The sequence below is a fragment of the Poeciliopsis prolifica genome, unplaced genomic scaffold (genome assembly GCF_027474105.1).
Source record: "Poeciliopsis prolifica strain line A6 unplaced genomic scaffold, Auburn_PproV2 SCAFFOLD020, whole genome shotgun sequence".
Taxonomy (NCBI): Eukaryota; Metazoa; Chordata; class Actinopteri; order Cyprinodontiformes; family Poeciliidae; genus Poeciliopsis; species Poeciliopsis prolifica.
Window position 1 is genome coordinate 9,368,770 of NW_026562395.1, and position 19,527 is coordinate 9,388,296.

At 37.2% G+C, this 19,527-nt stretch overlaps 1 protein-coding gene across 2 annotated transcripts in view; it reads right to left on the reverse strand.

Moving 5' to 3' along the window:
* Positions 1–3,801: 3,801 nt before the first annotated feature.
* epha7 (eph receptor A7) overlaps positions 3,802–19,527 on the reverse strand; it is a 121,502-nt gene continuing 105,776 nt past the window's right edge. For both annotated transcript variants that reach the window (XM_055044114.1, XM_055044113.1), the window contains exons 14-17: positions 18,271–18,420; positions 12,817–13,010; positions 12,034–12,189; positions 3,802–8,114 (exon numbers count right to left, since the gene is read on the reverse strand). In XM_055044114.1, the coding sequence (XP_054900089.1) occupies positions 8,000–8,114; positions 12,034–12,189; positions 12,817–13,010; positions 18,271–18,420 (615 nt within the window). In that variant the 3' untranslated portion in view covers positions 3,802–7,999. The remainder of the gene's footprint in view (positions 8,115–12,033; positions 12,190–12,816; positions 13,011–18,270; positions 18,421–19,527) is intronic.

Below are 19,527 nucleotides of genomic sequence, written 5' to 3' on the forward strand. Positions count from 1 at the left end.
TGCATGTTGTGTTCAAGGCTTTCAGCTGCCAAACTGCTGGAACATACCCAGCTCTCAGCTCATCGCTCTTTGGATGTCTCTTTGTAGGAGAAAAATGGTATTTCATGCTGGCCAAAATCAACTTTATATGGTGCCTTTTATATGAATACACTTTGGAAATAAATTATGTTCTGCTTTTCAAAATTATTTTTACAGATGGCACTCAAAGTTTGTTTTGTTTTGCTGTTATGCATTCCCCTCAAGATTTGAAATATCATTGGTAATTTTGGACTTTTCATCAACACAAAAGTTGCAGCATGATCTGTGAATAACTCCTGAAGTTTTCTAACAGAAGAAAATGTGAGAAGGAGCAACCTGGTGAGCAAGTTTAATTATGAATGAGGAAGATAATAGATAGAATGCAAAAATTATAAATTAATCTTTAGATCACATTGCTCTTTTACTCCATCTTAAAAACCTTGTTCTGCAAATGATCAAGACAGTAAAGGTGGGACAGATGGTGCAGTTAATAAAAAAACAAAATGTCATGTGAAACCTGAGCCTTGGATTCACATAGATACCTGAGAAGACTTGGAAGCAGCATAGAGAGCCACTAATGGACACCCCACAATAAATACTGGAACTGCTTAAACATGCGATCAAATCCTTTTAATCTCTGCAGAGGAATTGATGTCTATGATTGATATAAATGGAAGGAGTTTATAGGACGGGCAGAGGAGATTTTACTGTCTCATTAAGTGAACAGGTATAACAAATTTACAGGTTTTAGAAAAGACAGCTCCATCCAAAAAACAGACTCTTTTCTGAAAGAGGTCCACACCCAGGGGACGGATGTCAAAACAACCTATTGGCTCCTGTAAAGTTTGAGGAAAAACAGATAGTAGCCTAAAGTCACTTTTATTCAGTTGATTTCACTGTAAACTTGGCCGGGCTGCACAATCGGCAAACAAGGATAAAGACCACACTTGTCATTTTAACATAAACCTTTTCATGAGCAAAGAAGATGATCATGGATAACAGTCGTTAATCTTAAGGACAGGCAGCCCCCACAGATGTGCAGCCAACACTTTTCACAAGGTAACAAGATTAAGGTTTATATAGTTCGTAATCATTAGTAATCATGGAGAAAATGCCACACTGTCATATATTATATTAGAGGAAATGCTGTTCATGACATAGTGATATACATCATGTAGCATCTATTCTGCCATATATTTACTATATTATTATAGCAAATAATGATTCTATTATTTACTATAACAGAATCATAATACATAATAACCAATAATCAGTGAGTGATTTTAGGCTTGGCCAATTAACCTGGGCTCAATCTCAGACTTTACTAAATCTATTTTTAAGCAATGGTTTTAAGACCCTAAGACCCCATCTTACCCTGGAACGGCCCTGCATGAAGAGTTCGAGCCTCTCCGCCTGCTGAGCATCTCTCTGCTGGACGCTCACTTCCAGCCCAGATCCCATCTGCAGTTGTGTAAATTTGCCTGGTTGTAACGTTTGGTTAAGGTGAAGCAGAGAGCAGACAATAAGCTGGTGATATCGGGGCTTTGAGGTGCAATTTGGTGACTGGGCATTTAGTCCTGCACAAGGGCAGAATGATACAGTTAAAGCCCAGTGTCTTAACACCATGGATGCTGAAGCCCTGAGAATCAGTTCAGTCATTATTAGACTGAAATCAGCCATTCATTTATTTTGCTAAGTTGTTATTTTTAGCTAAATATTCTTGTTGAGGGGAACAAGCAGGCCTCTTGATGCATAGATTAAATAAGACAAAAAACTCAAAAAAGGGCACTTGGGTCATCAAGGACAAAAGAGGCATGGGCTCTCAGCTCCCTCTCTCTGCACGGGCCTGATTGGACCCCCCAGAAGGCATCCTGATCTGCACAAAGCGAGTGAGATTTGCTGAATGGTGGGATACAGAATGCCCTGGGAAATCTCCAAGATGATTTATATATATATACAGTTAGGGCCAGAAATATTTGGACAGTAACACAATATTTGTGAGTTGGGCTCTGCATGCCACCGCATTGGATTTGAAATGAAACCTCTACAACAGAATTCAAGTGCAGATTGTAACGTTTAATTTAAAGGGTTGAACAAAAATATGTGATAGAAAATGTAGGAATTGTACACATTTGTTTACAAACACTCCACATTTTAGGAGCTCAAAAGTAATTGGACATATAAACATAACCCAAACAAAAAAGTTTTTTCTCAATATTTTGTTGTGAATCCTTTGGAGGCAATCACTGCCTTAAGTCTGGAACCCATGGACATCACCAAACGCTGGGTTTCCTCCTTCTTAATGCTTTGCCAGGCCTTTACAGCCGCAGCCTTTAGGTCTTGCTTGTTAGTGGGTCTTTCCGTCTGAAGTCTGGATTTGAGCAAGTGAAATGCATGCTCAATTGGGTTAAGATCTGGTGATTGACTTGGCCATTGCAGAATATTCCACCTTTTTGCTCTCATGAACTCCTGGGTAGCTTTGGCTGTATGCTTGGGGTCATTATCCATCTGTACTGTGAAGCGCCGTCCGATCAACTTTCCAGCATTTGGCTGAATCTGGGCTGACAGTATATCCCGGTACACTTCAGAATTCATCCGGCTACTCTTGTCTGCTGTTATGTCATCAATAAACACAAGTGACCCAGTGCCATTGAAAGCCATGCATGCCCATGCCATCACGTTACCTCCACCATGTTTTACAGAGGATGTGGTGTGCCTTGGATCATGTGCCGTTCCCTTTCTTCTCCAAACTTTTTTCTTCCCATCATTCTGGTACAGGTTGATCTTTGTCTCATCTGTCCATAGAATACTTTTCCAGAACTGGGCTGGCTTCTTGAGGTGTTTTTGGGCAAATTTAACTCTGGTCTGTCTATTTTTGGAATTGATGAATGGTTTGCATCTACATGTGAACCCTTTGTATTTGCTTTCATGGAGTCTTCTCTTTACTGTTGACTTAGAGACAGATACACCTACTTCCCTGAGAGTGTTCTGGACCTCAGTTGATGTTGTGAACGGGTCCTTCTTCACCAAAGAAAGTATGCGGCGATCATCCACCACTGTTGTCTTCCGTGGACGCCCAGGCCTTTTTGAGTTCCCAAGCTCACCAGTCAATTCCTTTTTCCTCAGAATGTACCAGACTGTTGATTTTGCTACTCCAAGCATGTCTGCTATCTCTCTGATGGATTTTTTCCTTTTTTTCAGTCTCAGGATGTTCTGCTTCACCTCAATTGAGAGCTCCTTTGACCGCATGTTGTCTGGTCACAGCAACAGCTTCCAAATGCAAAACCACACACCTGGAAACAACCCCAGACCTTTTAACTACTTACTTGATTACAGGTTAACGAGGGAAAGGCCTTTTGAGTTACTTGCAGCCTTTGGAGTCCATTGTCCAATTACTTTTGGTCCCTTGAAAAAGAGGAGGCTCTGCATTACAGAGCTATGATTCCTAAACCCTTTCTCCGATTTGGATGTGGAAACTCTCATATTGCAGCTGGGAGTGTGCACTTTCAGCCCATACTATATATAAATTGTATTTCTGAACATATTTTTGTCAACAGCTAAAATAACAAAACCTGTGTCACTGTCCAAATATTTCTGGCCCTAACTGTATATATATATATATATATATATATATATATATATATATATATATATATATATATATATATATAAAATAACATTTATTCTTATAATTCAATAAGATAAAAAGAGAAGACAAAAGAAAAAAACCCACAAAACCATCTAATTATACATTTATAAATCAATCACAAAGGACGCAAGGCATTTCTGTAGAGATTGCATTATATTTCCAAAAATATATGTACAGTCTATTACAAAGATTACAAAGCAAAAAGAACTATCTATGTAACAAGAAATTATCTAATTTAAATCATCTCACATTTCCGCTGTTGGGGAAAGTACTTTTTGACCAGTGAATATTCTCAATACTGTCATCACATAAAATAAAAATAAATATTAAATCAAAAATTTGCATTACTGTACAGGAAACTGAAGGCAACATGAAAACAAAGTCTAGATTAAAAATGAACATCCTATCAGCTGTCTTTGGTCCTAAATGGAAAACAAAATATGTTCAACTGAAATCTTGTGGATAACAATAATTCATCTGTGAAATACAAAAATATAGTGCATTTTCCATGTAATCAGAGTTCTCTACTAAGTAATAGGTGTAAAAAAAAAAAATATATAAATAAGATGTACAAGTTTTACATTTCAAACGTAGACAAAGATCCCCTCAGAGCTCAGCTCTTTCTGACACAATCGACAGTGTGGCTGTCTTTGGAATTATCCACTTCCTCCCCAAAAAGGGAATGTCCAGCTGCTTGACATCTTGATTTGAAAAATAACTTCATACTCTGTCATTTCTGATTTCAACCACTCCTCCATTACCTGTGTCTCTCAGCTCTTTTTTGTCTTTTTGTAGATTATACTTAAAAAAAATTGCTCATTTTGTAACCTTCTTTCACATCAAAATCTTTTTATGCAGAGCTAAGTGACCTGAATTACAGCATGCCAATAAAATAAGCAGAAACTGGTTTGTAAAAGTTGCAGGTGATTCATTCACTGAATCAATTGTAACCTGGCGGTAATCTCAATTTGGCTTCAACTGATGCCTTTCAAGCCCCCCCCCCAAAAAAAAGAACAAAGGCCTTCTACCAATGGGAGTGAGGTGTCTTAGAGCCAGGTTAGAAAATTAGACCCCGAAGAAAAGAGCTGGTTGAGAGAAAGGTGGTGCCATCTGTGAACTATGGTGTTTTGTGCTGACTGAATGACTTCATGGTTGTGTTCAATTCAAAGGCCTGGCCGAAACCCAACTGCTGAGCTCTGCTGTAAAGACGAAAGAAGGGAGTGTGTGACAAGGAGTTCTGGTCAGGGTTAATTCCTGGTATCTCTTCACAGAGGGTGAAGCCCACAGTGAAAAAAACTTACTGTAAGTCAGCAACTGCTGTCTATCTTGAAGCAAAAAAAGAATCAGATGCATATCTCATTCTATGTTCATTTTACAAATAAACAGGGTCAGTTTATTTCAGTTAGTCAAATATGTTCGCTTAAAAAAGAACTTTCACACAAAAATCTACTTTTAATACAGGTGAAAACAAAGTATTATGTTATAAAGGACAATTAGCGAATTTCAAACATCAGAAACTGACTGAAGCATTAGTCTAAAATAAACAGTAAGAACATCCACTGCCTTGAAAAACATCCAAAGAATTTAAGGAGATTTAATCTGAGTGTGTTTTGTTGTAATTGCATTTTATCTATGTGTTCAATTTGCATGCAGTGGCTGCTGCTGCACATTACGTTTACCATTAAACTGGAGAGGGCAAGACTCCATCCTCAGTAGAAAATTCTTAGTTTGTAGGTTTGGAAAGGCTGGACTGCTGCATGATGAAGAGGACAGCACAAGGTCAAGAGCAAATTTCCCATAAGATGAAAGTGACATTGAGAGTGACAACAAAGACAGACAGAAAATTTGTGTGAGGATGTCGCTGAAGAAGACGACTTTATGGCTTTAATGTAGAGGAGGAAGATGAAGACAGCACTCAGTGACCATGTTACATGCACGTTTGGGAAAAAGCATTTACTTGTTTGTATTACTAGTCCATAATTCATTAAAAGTAAAAAAAAAAAATCTTTGTGTGTTAATAACTCTGTCAGATTAGAGGGGGCTAAATCTGAACCCCTTTTTTTCCTTCTTTTTGTTTTAGTCCAGAAATTACGGTACCTGGAAATTGATTATTTCATGTCAGTTGATCTTGAAATGCCCAATGAGAAAGATAGCAGTGATCATGCTGCAAACCATTTTTTTCATCTCTTGCTTTTAGTGACTGGATCTGTCTCCCACTTTCTTGCATCAAGAAGAAACTGCAAGAAAATTACACAGAGCCTGTGGAGCTTGTAAGACTCAAGCTTCTGTTTCACTACAACTCTGATTTCTCTACGTCCTGGAGGTGAAACATTCATGAATACATTAATACAATATTAGGAGTTTATGGCAGCAGTGAAATAAATTGCACTGATTGTTGTCAGTGACCCCATCCCCCTTATCATGACAGCTGAATAAATACATCTTTCTATCAAAGAAAATTGCAATAAGTCACATTCAGCTAACAAGAAAACATTTTTTCGCTTTTGAAGTAGTGACAGATGGCACCAAAGAGGTTGATCAGCCTTAAAACACATCGTTCACCCCCCACATGCCTCTGCTTCTGCTCTGTTTTCCACACAAAGTCACGCGGAAAAAAAGGAGCATATTTCAACGCATGTTCCATCACATCCACGCCTGTGAGGGATGAGCGGCGGAGACACATAAATAAACAAGAGGCAGCTGCACGGCTGCCTGCAGAGCCAGGACGGAAGGATTTACCAGCAAGGCCTGCGTCTGACGAAGACTCCATCCTTTGGTCCCGGGTTTTTTTCAGACGCCAACCCCGAAGGATCTCTTTGATTTCTGGGTGGTGCAATGTGTCGGAGGATGATGTTAGCATGGCTAATTTGCACCTTTTTAGAGTTTAAAATGGTGCCACTTTCATCTTTGCGACAACTCGGCTTGACATTTCCATGCTGTGTTAGATTTTCATCAAATGTTTACCATATCACAGAGGCAAAACACAACATGATTATTTCATTTGATGACTTGGCATGGCACGTTTCTGAGCGCGCTCCAAAGCATTTTAGGTCACGGAGGTACATTCCTTCTCCTTTCTGGGGGTGACGAAATCTTTCCAAAGGGTTTGTCAGCACACTGTAGCACACACATGCTTTTCATACATAGCACCATAAAGGATCGCTGTTGAAGACTGTTTCTCCCTGGTAATTATTGCTCTTTTAGTCAATCTCTTTCCGACTGAATCTGTCATTCCTGGTAATAGTCTGAGTTTGTGCACACCAGATCTAGATTATCACTGATAAGAAGACACACCACAAGAAAAAAAAGTGACAAAAACCCTCTACCGGAGCCACAGATAGCATCACCATTAGAGTACTTAAAACATTGTAAATACTAAATCTAAATATGTTTTAAGGCAGTATGACATCTTCTCTGTTCCAGGATCCACCCTTAAACACCGTCCAATTTGTAGGAACAAACCATGTGCAAGATTTTAGGCAGAATGATAGCAGAACTACAGAGTGGCTGCAAATCGAATATAATCTTTGAACTGTGCTCGTAGATTCTCATCAGTTCTAAGACTTTGTGTCCTGTTGTGAATTCTCTGACAAATGGATATTGCTATTCTGATATAACAACCATGTGATTAGAGGAAAAGTTTGCCTTTATTGCGCAAACTTCTTCAAAAGGTTGAAGATTGCGATTGTTTCCTGGGCTGCAAACGAGCATGTCTGGATGCAATAGGGATGTTAAAAACAAGTTAAAGGAAAGACAAAAACTGCAACCAGTTCAGTCTTGCACGACTCAGCACAAACAGTACCTTGAAATCTGCATCGCAAAGCTCCGTCGGCATCTGGATAAGAGTTACCCTGTTGTCACATCCAAGGACAAGGAAGAAAACAAGTCCTGTGGATGCCACAGTATTTCCCTGTGGCAAGCACATAGAAAATAAAGACTGTAGAAAAAGGAACCAAAGCAAGTTTCATTTGCTTTGTAAAGGAAATTCACATCTATGGTGTGCGCTTAATTCCATCATTAAGGTAATAAAACTCCTTTCCAACTCGCCCCTTGATATGTGGTTAAGTTTTTAAGCACGTCTACAAATAAAAAAGAAAAACAAGTCATCTCATACAGGTAGTTGATTTTTGTCACTGCTTCTTGCCCTTCCTCTCTTTAGTGCCCTTTGAAGAAACGGACCCCATTCCCTCACTGAGGAACAAAGGAATGATTTCCCTCCAGACGCAGTAGGAGTCAGATACAGCAGATATCCATGTACTTTGACCAGGCGCTGCTCCAGATTAGTCTTGTCTTAGTGTTTTTACCCTGACCGAGGCGTCCCGTCGCAGCGTGTCACACCTGAACTCCTGTACCATGAAGGTGCAGCATCTGGGCTCTCATAGTCTGTATGCTGCTCATGATCTTTTTCTGGTGGCCCACTAGTGAGATTCCTAAGCTCATCACATCCCTGCAATACAAGACAACACATCCATCACTGTACAAATGGATACAGCCTGTTATGGACTCAAGTCTCTTTTCAATGAACAGATTTTTTACATTATACACAACTGAGAAAATGAGTTCTCGGCAAGTCAAGTACTGACATAAAATTTCCACCAGAAGCTGGAAAGAATTCATGAAAACCAAACAGTCCATACATTATGTATGATGAAGTATAATTACACACTGAGCAGACATGCATGAAGAAAATAGAAAGTTAAATCCATCACCATTTAGAAAGTAAGCATTGCTAGTTAAAACCAGCTAGTTTAGTTTAAATCAGTTTCTCATTATAAAGATATATCACAACAGAAACTGTATGATGGGTGAAAATAAAGGGCTCAATCAGGGCCTTATATTATACAGAAAATGTTGTAGGCCTGTCACAATAACAAAGTTTGCTGGATGATATATTTTCCTTGAAGTTATTGCAATAAGCCATAATATTGTTGTTTAGAGAACATTGGCAAAAAACATAATAGTTATGGCACAATAATAGAAGAATACATTCTCAAAGATTAATAAACATTAGTTTCTAATTAACATCTGGAACTGGAAATATCCTAAATGAATAAATAAAAACAAAAAAAAATTATTATGAAGTCTTTGTAAACAAAATTGCCCTTCAAAAATAGAAAAAGAGATAAATCATGCAAATTGAGCTAATTTTAATTAATCAGGCAATTGATTTATTGCTTATTATTGACAGGCCTGTTCAATACTTTGCCCCACCCCGCTCGAGGTTTATATTTCATTTGGAGGCTCATCTGACCAAACCAACAGCAGAAACAAGTTCTTCTTTTGTTGGAAAAACCAATGGCATTAATAGAGTGACCTGATTTAGTTCTAAAAATAGATATACATAGGCAATCCAATGTTTGCATGCTTATGAAGCCAGCTTTTGATAAATGATACAAGACAAAAGCGTAACGGAAGGAGTCGGTGAACTGCCTCGTGTGTAGAAGGGAATTTTCTCTCTAGTCTTTCAGCCCTAAAATGAGAGAAGGCTTTAGATGAATTGTTTTTAAAAGACAGTAGTTCTTTGTAGCATATGAGGTTAGAGCTCATGTATAGTGTTAAACTAATAAGCAGAGCAAACCAGCAGGCAGGAAAATAACAGCTTCTGTGGATGTATAAATCCATGCTGATAAAATAGATGTGAATGAAGCTGTTTTTGAAAAATGAGCTCAGCTCCTCTGGGTGGAACCAAAACATGCAAAACTCTTGGTGAGCATATAAACTCTGCATTGTGAAAATGGAAAAAATAACATTAGGATGACAAAGACAAGCATATGAAAACCTGATTAAGACCTGTTTTTACAATAGATCTGGCAATAAAGCAGACAGCATGACAGTGCCATTCTCTGCAACTTATTTTTAGAAAGTCATTTTTATCTACTGTATGTTTAAGATATTTAATAGAATATAATAATATTCTATTAAATATCTTTCTTCTGTTTCCATCAAAATGTTTAGCATGATACATGATACAGCTGCAGCATATTCAAAAAGCACATGAAAAGTGCTTTTGGAAAAATCCTGGAACATTTGGTTGATAGATTGAATTAATGCTTTGTGGTACTGACTCATTAACAACACAACTTAATCTAACGCCATTCTATGCAGATGATTGATTTGTTCACCTAATTTGGGACTGTTGCATTAAATAAATTTTTTGCATAATAAATTAAAATGAGGTTGATGTGTTCCACTTGCATGCTTGTTTTTTTTTTTTTCACATCTCTCATTTTCTACCAAAGAAACTGGTTGAAAAACACCTTTACCTTGTGAAAAAGCATAAAGGGCTCAACACACGAGGCAATGCGGCTCTGTTCTTTACCCTTGGAACCTGTGCGATGAGGCAACAATCGCATAAATGCCCGAGAGGAGGAGCAATCCATAGAAACGCTGGAGAAAACGCTGAACATGGCAGCTGCAGTCCGTGAGCACTTTGAATTCAGACTGGATGGCTGTGGTAGCAATTAAACATGTTTCTGTCTAATGTTTCAAGTTTCTAAAATATAGTCATCTGATTCAAGTTTCAAAAATAAAATAAAATAAAATAAACAGAAACACTACAACTCTGTCAGACTGACAGTCCAAACTCTCTTGTTTATTAGACAAGCAAATTGCACAAAATGATGCTAACTAAACCCCTTTCGCACTTAAGACAATTTGCTTAATCATTAAAGAGATGCTACCCTTTCATCTCATTGTAAAAGCAGCATTTAAAAAACCGGTGCAAACATTTGACATCCAGTAAAAAGAAGTAAGGTTACACGTTTTTCAAAAAAGTGCTGACTGGCAATAATGCCTGTTTTTTTCTGTCTGAGCCCAATGATTAATATATTTTGAAGGTCAGGTTTGTTTACAAAGACATCCTAATCAGTTTTATTTGTTTTTGGTTGATTTAGTTTAAATAATTAAATGTCTTCTAGTTCTAGTGTTAAATGACCTTTAGAAATTAATATTGATCTTTGAAAGGGTACACCTGCATTATTATGCCATTAACATTGTATTAATTAATAATATTGTCTTTCATCCCAATCATTTCTGGGACATCTCATCCAGCAAAGTGATGGTGACAAGCCTAACCTCATTATGCTAACTGATTGAAGTATTGTTAACCAGATGGCAGTCAAACCATTTTTCTGATTAATTAGGTAATAGTTTCTTGACCAATAGAGCAGCACTTATACACATTGTGTAGAACAGGGGTGCTCAAGTCCAGTCCTGGAGAGCTACCGTCCTGCAACTTTTAGTTGCAGCCTTACTCCAGTAGACCAGGCTCAGCTATGAACAGGCCTGGTAATGAGCCATTCATTTGATTCAGGTGTGTTGGAGCAGGGATGCATCTGATAGTTGCAGGATGGTAGCTCTCCAGGACTGGACTTGAGCAACCCTGGTGTAAAGGTATGCACTTTCATCCCAATATGGTCAGGAGATCATTAGGAGTGGGGGAAACGGCATCTGTCATGGCAAAAAAGACTTGCTGCGACTCTGTGGCACACTAAATTTCACACCCTCCATACCAACACTCATGCATCATAAGGATAATGCATTATTGATCAACTATTACAACATATTTTGACCTGTTTAATGTTTTCAGCCATGACCGAATATGTGCGCAGCTTCAGATCATGATGATGTCACACTTTTCATTTTGACCCATTTTGATTTCAGCTATTTGCATGTTTGTTTCTTCATTTCCATGTGTCTCTGTATTTCAATCATCCATGGTAATGACTGCTACGGGATCTCTTCTTGTTCAGTGAAATAAAAAAAAAAAAACAACTCCCAGCCCTTTCCTGAGACTTTTTAATTTATGGCCGAATTTCTCATTTCTTTATGTAAGACTGAAACCAGCTGAATACTAGACCATAGAGACCTACGCAACTCTCCAGTCGTTTCACAATCCATATTCATATGGATGTCACAAAACACTTTAACCAGGGCGATCTCAGTACTATAGTAACCATGGAAACCAGACTGACAGACATTAAAGTAGTTGGTTATAGTTTGGAAAATATTTAACAGTTGAAACAGCTTTTTCAACACTTTTTTCTGATGAATGAGAGGTTGTAGATCAGCCAGTAATTCTGATGCAGTGATTTGTCCAGATTGTTCTTTTTTATCAGTGGTTTGAACTCCCGAGTTTACTATATGAATCAGATCAAATACAATGAAAGAGAAGACTTTCTTCAGGAAAGTGGTAGGGATGATATCAAGACAGCAGGAACTTGAACTTAATTGATTTATTTCTTCGAATTATTTCTTCTAGGCTTTTATAGTTAAGTAGATGCATTGAAATTCTCACTATGAACATATGGAGATGAAAAATAGTGAAGTGTTTTAATGCCCTTTCACGATGCTTCATATCTACTTACTCTATTGACATCCTGGCCACAGACTCCAAGGAACTGTAGCCGGCTGCAGTGAAGTTGTCTCTGTATCGCTCCATCTTGATGGCTTCCAGCCACTCTCCTACTGAGCGAAAAGTGGTGAAATCTGGTGTGCTCTGATCTAAGAGGGGGCTAATTGGTCTGCAGGATGAGCACAGAGAGACGTTTATGTCTAATGTGGAAAGGAAGTGTACCGCTAAAATCACAATCAAGCAGGAGGTGAAACAAAGCAGCAACCAACGGCATCCAGCAGGGCAGTAAATTAGGAAAAGCATGGAAAAAAGGCTTCGATCCAAATAAAACTCATAAGTAGATGAACAATGTCAGCTTCTACTTCAGAAAAAACATTTTTATCAATATCCTTTCAATTTAAATAGATTGGGGAATACATCTCCTGCACTATCCATATAATACAAGGCTTTTTAACCAGTTGTAACCTCTAATTTCACCTTAGCAAAGTATGGTCTGATTGCAAATAGAATTCATCTGACAAATGTCAGAGTGAGGGCTGGCACTCCCACTGCTCTCCAAAGTACTAGGAACTCATTATAGAGATTGATTTAAAAGCCCTCTTATTGACCATAAAGCCATATAGAGGCTGCTATTCCAATCGATTCTCCAGGAATTATTTTCTGTCTTTGAACAAGAGAGACTAAATCATCCCTGGGACACTTTAGATCATCTATTAATGCACTGAAATAAAAGTAGAAATTCTTTATTGCAGGAGATCACCTTTAAAATGAGTTATTGAAGGTTCTATATCATTACCTTGTACATGTGCCCACTGGGGTTTTCAATGTGTTAGGGTTGCGGATCATTTTATCCAAGATACCAACAATCTGATCAAACTTTGGACGCTCGGCTCTGTCTTTCTGCCAGCAGTCCAGCATTAGCTGATGCAAGCCTGGAGGGCAGTCCATGGGCGCTGGGAGACGATAGCCTTCATCTATTGCCTTTATGACCTTAGGAGCAAATAAAAATAGTTAAAATAAAAATAGTTAAGACAAAATTAAAACTGTACCTCTTAAAATATTTTAATTTGACAAATATGTGAGTCTGATTCTAACCGATAAAATCTTCCAAATAAAAAAATTAAGCCATTTAAAAAAAGCAAAGAAAACCCCAAACAAATCCAGTTCTTAAGAAACTGTAAAATAAAAACAGTAAAAAGAAAAATGTGTCAGGAAGTCCTTCCTCTGCGAGCTCAATGTCAGATTAATAACAACCATGGCACGAGACGGTTTCAAGACAGTTTTAGGCACAAAAAAAAGATAAGTTACAATATTAACTATTTAAAAATAAATCTAGGTTAACTGCTGCTGTCTTGTTTCAGGGTGTAAACATACATCTCAGAATGACAAAGTTAATCTATCATGTTTCATAAAGGCATAGATTTTCTGTGTATTTAAGAAAATTTGGAATGGGACACATCCAGGAAAGAAAAGCTCCTGAAGCAAGAGGCAAAGAGCATTTCATTACATATTCCAAACCTTAAAATGCACTTAGAAATTTGTCCTTTATTAATCTAATTATGCTTGCACTGTCAACTCACAGTTTCTGCACCTCATTATTATTCAGTCAAGGAAATGAGCAAACTTTGATTTCATGGTTATGACAGCTTTTAAAACATATTCTGCTCAGGCATTTTTCCAAAATGTTCCTTTTCCCTCCACTGACCCTGAAAATGTTATGGAATACATGCTTTTATTCTCAAAGTTTCCTCTGACAGAGCACAGTTGAAAAACAGTTTATTGAGGAGAAAACAGCAACAAGGCTCTGAAGCAGCTCTTAGGGAGGTGGGATCATATTACAAAAATCCCTGTTGCTCTTTACTTACTCACTGAGAGCTTCAGATTTTTACAAACTCCTTTAACCATCTTTTGCCATTTCTTAAATATTTTGTACTATGGCCCAGGAGCCTCTATGACTTTTATGAATCAAAAGACAAAGCACAATTTTGATATTCATGAATGACTTTTAAACTGAACATACATGGATATTGTCTTGCAGAAGTATTTAATAGTGGATTTTCACCACCATGCTTCTTCATAGGTCATAATTTCCAGTGGATTGAAAGTTTTAACAAATATAGATAAAACAAGTGCAAGTATAAACACTTTTGAGTGTTCTGCCATCGTACAAATAAATAAACAGATGGCTTATGTGTTCTGAAGACAGTTTGGTGTGTAATGTTCTAATCAACCCCAGAACAAAAGCAAAAAACCTGGTAAAGATTCTGGATGGTAAGAGTGTCATCATACACGGTTTCATGCACCAACGGCTGAGACGCCACAAAGAGATGAAGAAACCATGACTCTAAAAGCACAATGCCAGATTACACCTTGTAAATTCACTCAGAGACAACGGCCTTCATTCAGAATAATGCCTGCGATTTGATAGAAATAAACTTGAAGTCTTTGAACAATGTCTATTAAGGAAAATATTGTGCTATAGAAATGTTTATGAACTTCTGAATTTGAGAAAAGTTTTTAAAAAATTATTATTTTGGTATTTAGCAAATAGAAATAATTTTTGTAATTTTTGTAATTCCAAGTCCTGACCTGACAGAAAACATATATTCTGACCAGTCCTATCTGTTTCAAACTCTGTATTTCTTATATTATCTACTGAAATATAAATCTATAAAATATGAGTTTAATTTTGTGAATTCAATTACTAAAATAAACTTTTTGTAAATGTATCCCTACTTATTTAGAGACATGTATTTTGTGCTGTTAGGACAGTATATGGAGCAGACGCTAGCTGCTCTTGACATGTTTGTGCATCTATTCATCAGATATTCTCATCAGAACCGTTTCCAGGGAGAATGAAGCAAAAAGGTGTCAATGAGCAGAAAGCAGAAAGAGAGAATCCCCACTCATAGAGAGAGACAGGACGTTTGCTGACATCTTGACAAAGCACAAAAAAACAAATTCTGACATTGATGCCTGTCAAATAGTAGAGCCATCTTGTTTAGCATTTCTAACAACCGAACGCTCAATCAACAGTCTCCAGCTGGGGAATGCTGGAGAATCTTAATCATGCTCGGCTATGGTGCTGTGGGTGCTAAACGCTGGAAGTTGTACAGGAAAGGCCAGACTCACTCTCCCTCCACCATCAATCAAAATGTGTCAAGTGTCCAAGAGTGAGGAAGAGCTTCAAGTGGTCTGGCGCGGTTGGACTCTCTCGGCAGGAGTTGGCAGGGAAAAAGGCAACAGCACTCACAGAGCTGCGGGTGAGTCAATCATTATGGCAATTTGTGACTTCTGCAAAAGGAAGTTTTGGTCTAAAGGAAGTAAATGTGCTCTACAGTAGAAAAAGAATGGTAAAAAGAAAATAATAAATCATGATTACCTGTCTTTTAAATTAAGTTGTGTTGTTTTACATCCCTGCATGGAGCCCTGAGGCCTCAGTATTGAGTTTTACTGTGTCAGCAGAAAGACGAGACAATTCTGGCAACTGTGAGTGCACTTCAAAACTTTTTACTTATTTGGAAGTGAAGACTTTTCTTTTACTCAATTGTGGTTTTGGTATTCTTTAACTTCTTTTAAATCCACAGTAATAACGTTGTGTGTTATTATTTTGGGGATGTAGCGGCAATATGATGCTGCTGACACAAGTTTAGGGTTCATTCATGTGAAGTATTTAGTGACGGCTTTATTGTCTCAAATCCATCCGTCCGTCAATAGAAACATCACAACACAACAATGTCTATTTTTGTTCCCATGGGATAAATTATGTTGGAAAGGTGTTTTGCTGGTTAGCTAATTGTAACCAGTTGCATTTTTCAAGTTGCTAATTTTCAGTGTGAATAATATTCCAGACATCTCCAAGGTGTCCAGCCATAGCTGTTGAACTGTTTGTTTGCATCCAATCAGAGGTAGCTTACCTGGTGGTTATGTAGCTGTCTTAACCCATTGCTGTTGCATTACTTATAAGTTATACAACATTAATTGTGTTTCCACTGCAAAACTGATTCTTAAATCAGACTATTCTATCGTTCATAATGGCAAAGTAGTTTTTGTGTTATGTTGTAAATGTGGCCTTACTGGATAGTTTCTTAATAGATTATTTAGATTTATTAGGCTGCCGCATCCTAAATGCACTAAGGAGCGTAAATTTACACAGTTATATAAGCTGCACACAGACTGCTTTTCATTGTGTCAAAGTGTCATTTTGTCAGTGTTGTCCCATGAAAAGATATACTTAAATATCTGCAGAAATGTGAGTGATGTACTTAGTTTTACTGTACATACACTGTACATTTAATCCCTGAGGAACAGCAGAGGACATTTCTTCTCTTCTATTCCCATTCAGTGTTAATTGAGCAAAACTCCAACTATAAATGGATATTCTACACATATAATGTGTAGAATATGAATTAGCAAGCTACAACTGTCCACACCTGAGCTGATCAGGCATGGTTTTTACTGTAAGTGATAACTCATTATTAGTTAGTTGTGCTTAATAACCATTAATAACTCAATAATAGAAGACAACTGTCTTTCCACTTAACAATAGTCAAGTATAAACTTAATGAGCTCATTACTATTCAAAAATCAGATCAAGGTTAAATTAAATTACATTTAATTAATTGACATTTTTTTTAGCAAAACAGGTTGGACATAATAAGAAGCTTTTACTTCAGAGCATCTTCCAGTATTTAAAAAATGAAGATGCAACGATGGTTATATGATTAATTAAAAGTGGAGCAGTTGATATTCTCACCTGTATTAATGTGGATTTGTTCTTTTAGAGAACATTTTGAATTGTTGAATTGGGAATTGTTATTTAAATACATAACAATGCTGGTCCAGATGTCATGGAGACTTCTCACACAAAGCATTATGGGTCATATGAACAAGGCAGATGCCACAACTTTACAAGCGCTCCTGTTGATAAACTTAACATGTAAAACTGTTATAAATACCAGACATGTTATTGATAACAATAATAATAATAACAATTATAATTATCATCATCATCATCATTATTAATGCTACCTATAACATTGCTTTGTCTGGATTATTGAAGATTTACTATTCTTGCAAGCCACATACTCAAAGAAGCTGACATGGTTATGAAATGTGATGTAATCGGCTTGGAAAATATTCCTCTGACCCATTTTGGGACACTCTCAACTGGTTTCTTTTGAAGTATGCCTCTACCAACTTTGCATATCTAGAGCCTGAAGTTTTTTCCAATTTTTCGTTGCAAAATAAGTCAGGCTCAGACTGAATGGATGGAGAGGATCTGTCAGCGTCACGCTTTAAGCTTGCCACAGATTCTCAAATAAAGGACTTTGGGAAATGGTGACATATCTGTGTGTTTGCTGGAAAACTGTATTACAGTATTCTTTACATTCTCTTCTAGGGTTGTCCTGTATGTCACTCCAAAACGTTTAACTTTCACCAAGCCCCCTGTAGGAATTGCATTCCCACAGTATGATGCTCCTGCCACCGTGTGATTATGTGGAGGGTGTGCTCTGTCTGGAGGGATGAGCAAATCAGCTATGTGTAGGAACTTGTTTTATTTACTTATGATTGGAATGTCATTGTTTTCCAGAAAGGATTGAAGTCTTGAACTGAGGCTGGCAGGGTCCCAGTATTACTACCCAACCTCACGTTGTTCTACAGCTGGAACCCAATTTAGCAGAACCTCTTTCACTAGGCTAAGAAACTCTCATTCATAAGACTTTTGTTTTTCTGTTTTTGCCTGTGTGCTCTCATCTAACCCTTCAACCAGTTCAGGCAGTTTTACTGGACCTCCCGTGGACAAGCCCCAGCTTACTTTGCTATCCACACAATGTGAAAGAACTGGGAAGAATTCTGGCGTTTCTCCATTTGATTTAGAGTAATCAGGTGCTCCTTTCATGTCTGATCACAATAAAACAAAAGATACAATCAAGGGTCTAATACTTAGGCTAAAATTTACATTTTGAAATCTAAAAAAACAAAAACCTGAAAATTGATTCAGTTCCGTAATTAAAATCAGTCTCTATTTGGTCAAGATTTTCATTAAGAACCTTTTCTTCTGTAAAACATGTAAAATGAACTACTGACATCTTATTTGTGGTTCAAAACAATGGTCTCCACGCCTAAAATAAAACCTAAGAGCAGTGTCTGAGACTTTTAAAATTCTTATGCCCTTTTGTTATGAGGTGATCCATAAACAGAATATGTGCTGTATCACGTTAGCTGTTTACTGGATGTAGTTACTCACATCTTGATTGGACATGTCCCAGTAGGGCCGCTCACCATAGGACATGACCTCCCACATGACGATGCCGTAACTCCACACGTCACTCGCAGAGGTAAATTTACGATACTGAATGGCTTCTGGTGCTGTCCACCGGACGGGAATCTTCCCACCCTGTTTGGTAAAACACATGCAATCAGCTGAGGTACAAATTAAACTCAGGACATCCCACAGTTTCCCATAAAGCAACAATTAAAGAAAGAGTTTCAATTATATATTTAGCCAGAACAAATCTGTACAAACCTTAAGTCAGAGAAAGGTACAAACATATATTCTTTTAAAAAAAGGCTTCATGGATTGTAAAAACTATAAAGATTAATATTTCAGGCATATATTGGGGAAAAACCCCAGGTTAATGTTGCTGTTTAGTCATTAAAAGCCTTAGCAACACATTTCCCACAGTGTTGGACCAGTTATATAACATAACTAGCTACTTAAAAATCCAGCTGTATTAGTAATGCTTTAATCATTGCATAATTATTGCCTAATTTTTTTCTTATGTTAGATGTTAACTCTATTACACATTCATTATGGTGCAAGGTTTCATTCATATTCTTAATAAAGGACCAGAAGGATGTTTGTCTTTCCTCATGAAAATAACATTTATATACCAAGACCTTTATATGCAGCATCTTATCTCCAGAAATGTTGTAAATTATTAATATTCTTCTCACCATTTAATCAGAAAGTGCTTAGTTTTACTGAAATTGCTCACAAAAAAAAAAAAAAAACTATTAATTCACAGCAAGTCGGGTCTTTAGCAACGTCAGAGGACTGAGGTCACACTGAAAAATAATGTGACCTCCAATAATGTGAATTAAGCGGGATATGTAATTCACATTTTATTTTGTTGTATTAAGTATCATAAGTAAAGCAATAATCTATTCTAATAATTTCTGAAGGAATTTTACCTTCAGCACAGGAAGTCATCAGTATTTACAGCAGCTTGTTATATTTTTTACTGCCAGTTCTACAATACCTTTCCTTCTCAGGACAAGGTAGTTTTTTATCTTTCCGTGAAAAAAACTTAAGTCAAAGTTTTATTTTTAGGATAATTGATCAATCATGACTGAGACTTCTATGTTATTGATATATACATAAATACAACATTCTCGGTACTGAACATCTCACAGAGCTTTGTTCAACACGTCTTCAGGAAAAAAAAACAAAACAAAACAGAGATAAAAACATCAAGACATAGCCAGGCTGTTCCCTTCCTAT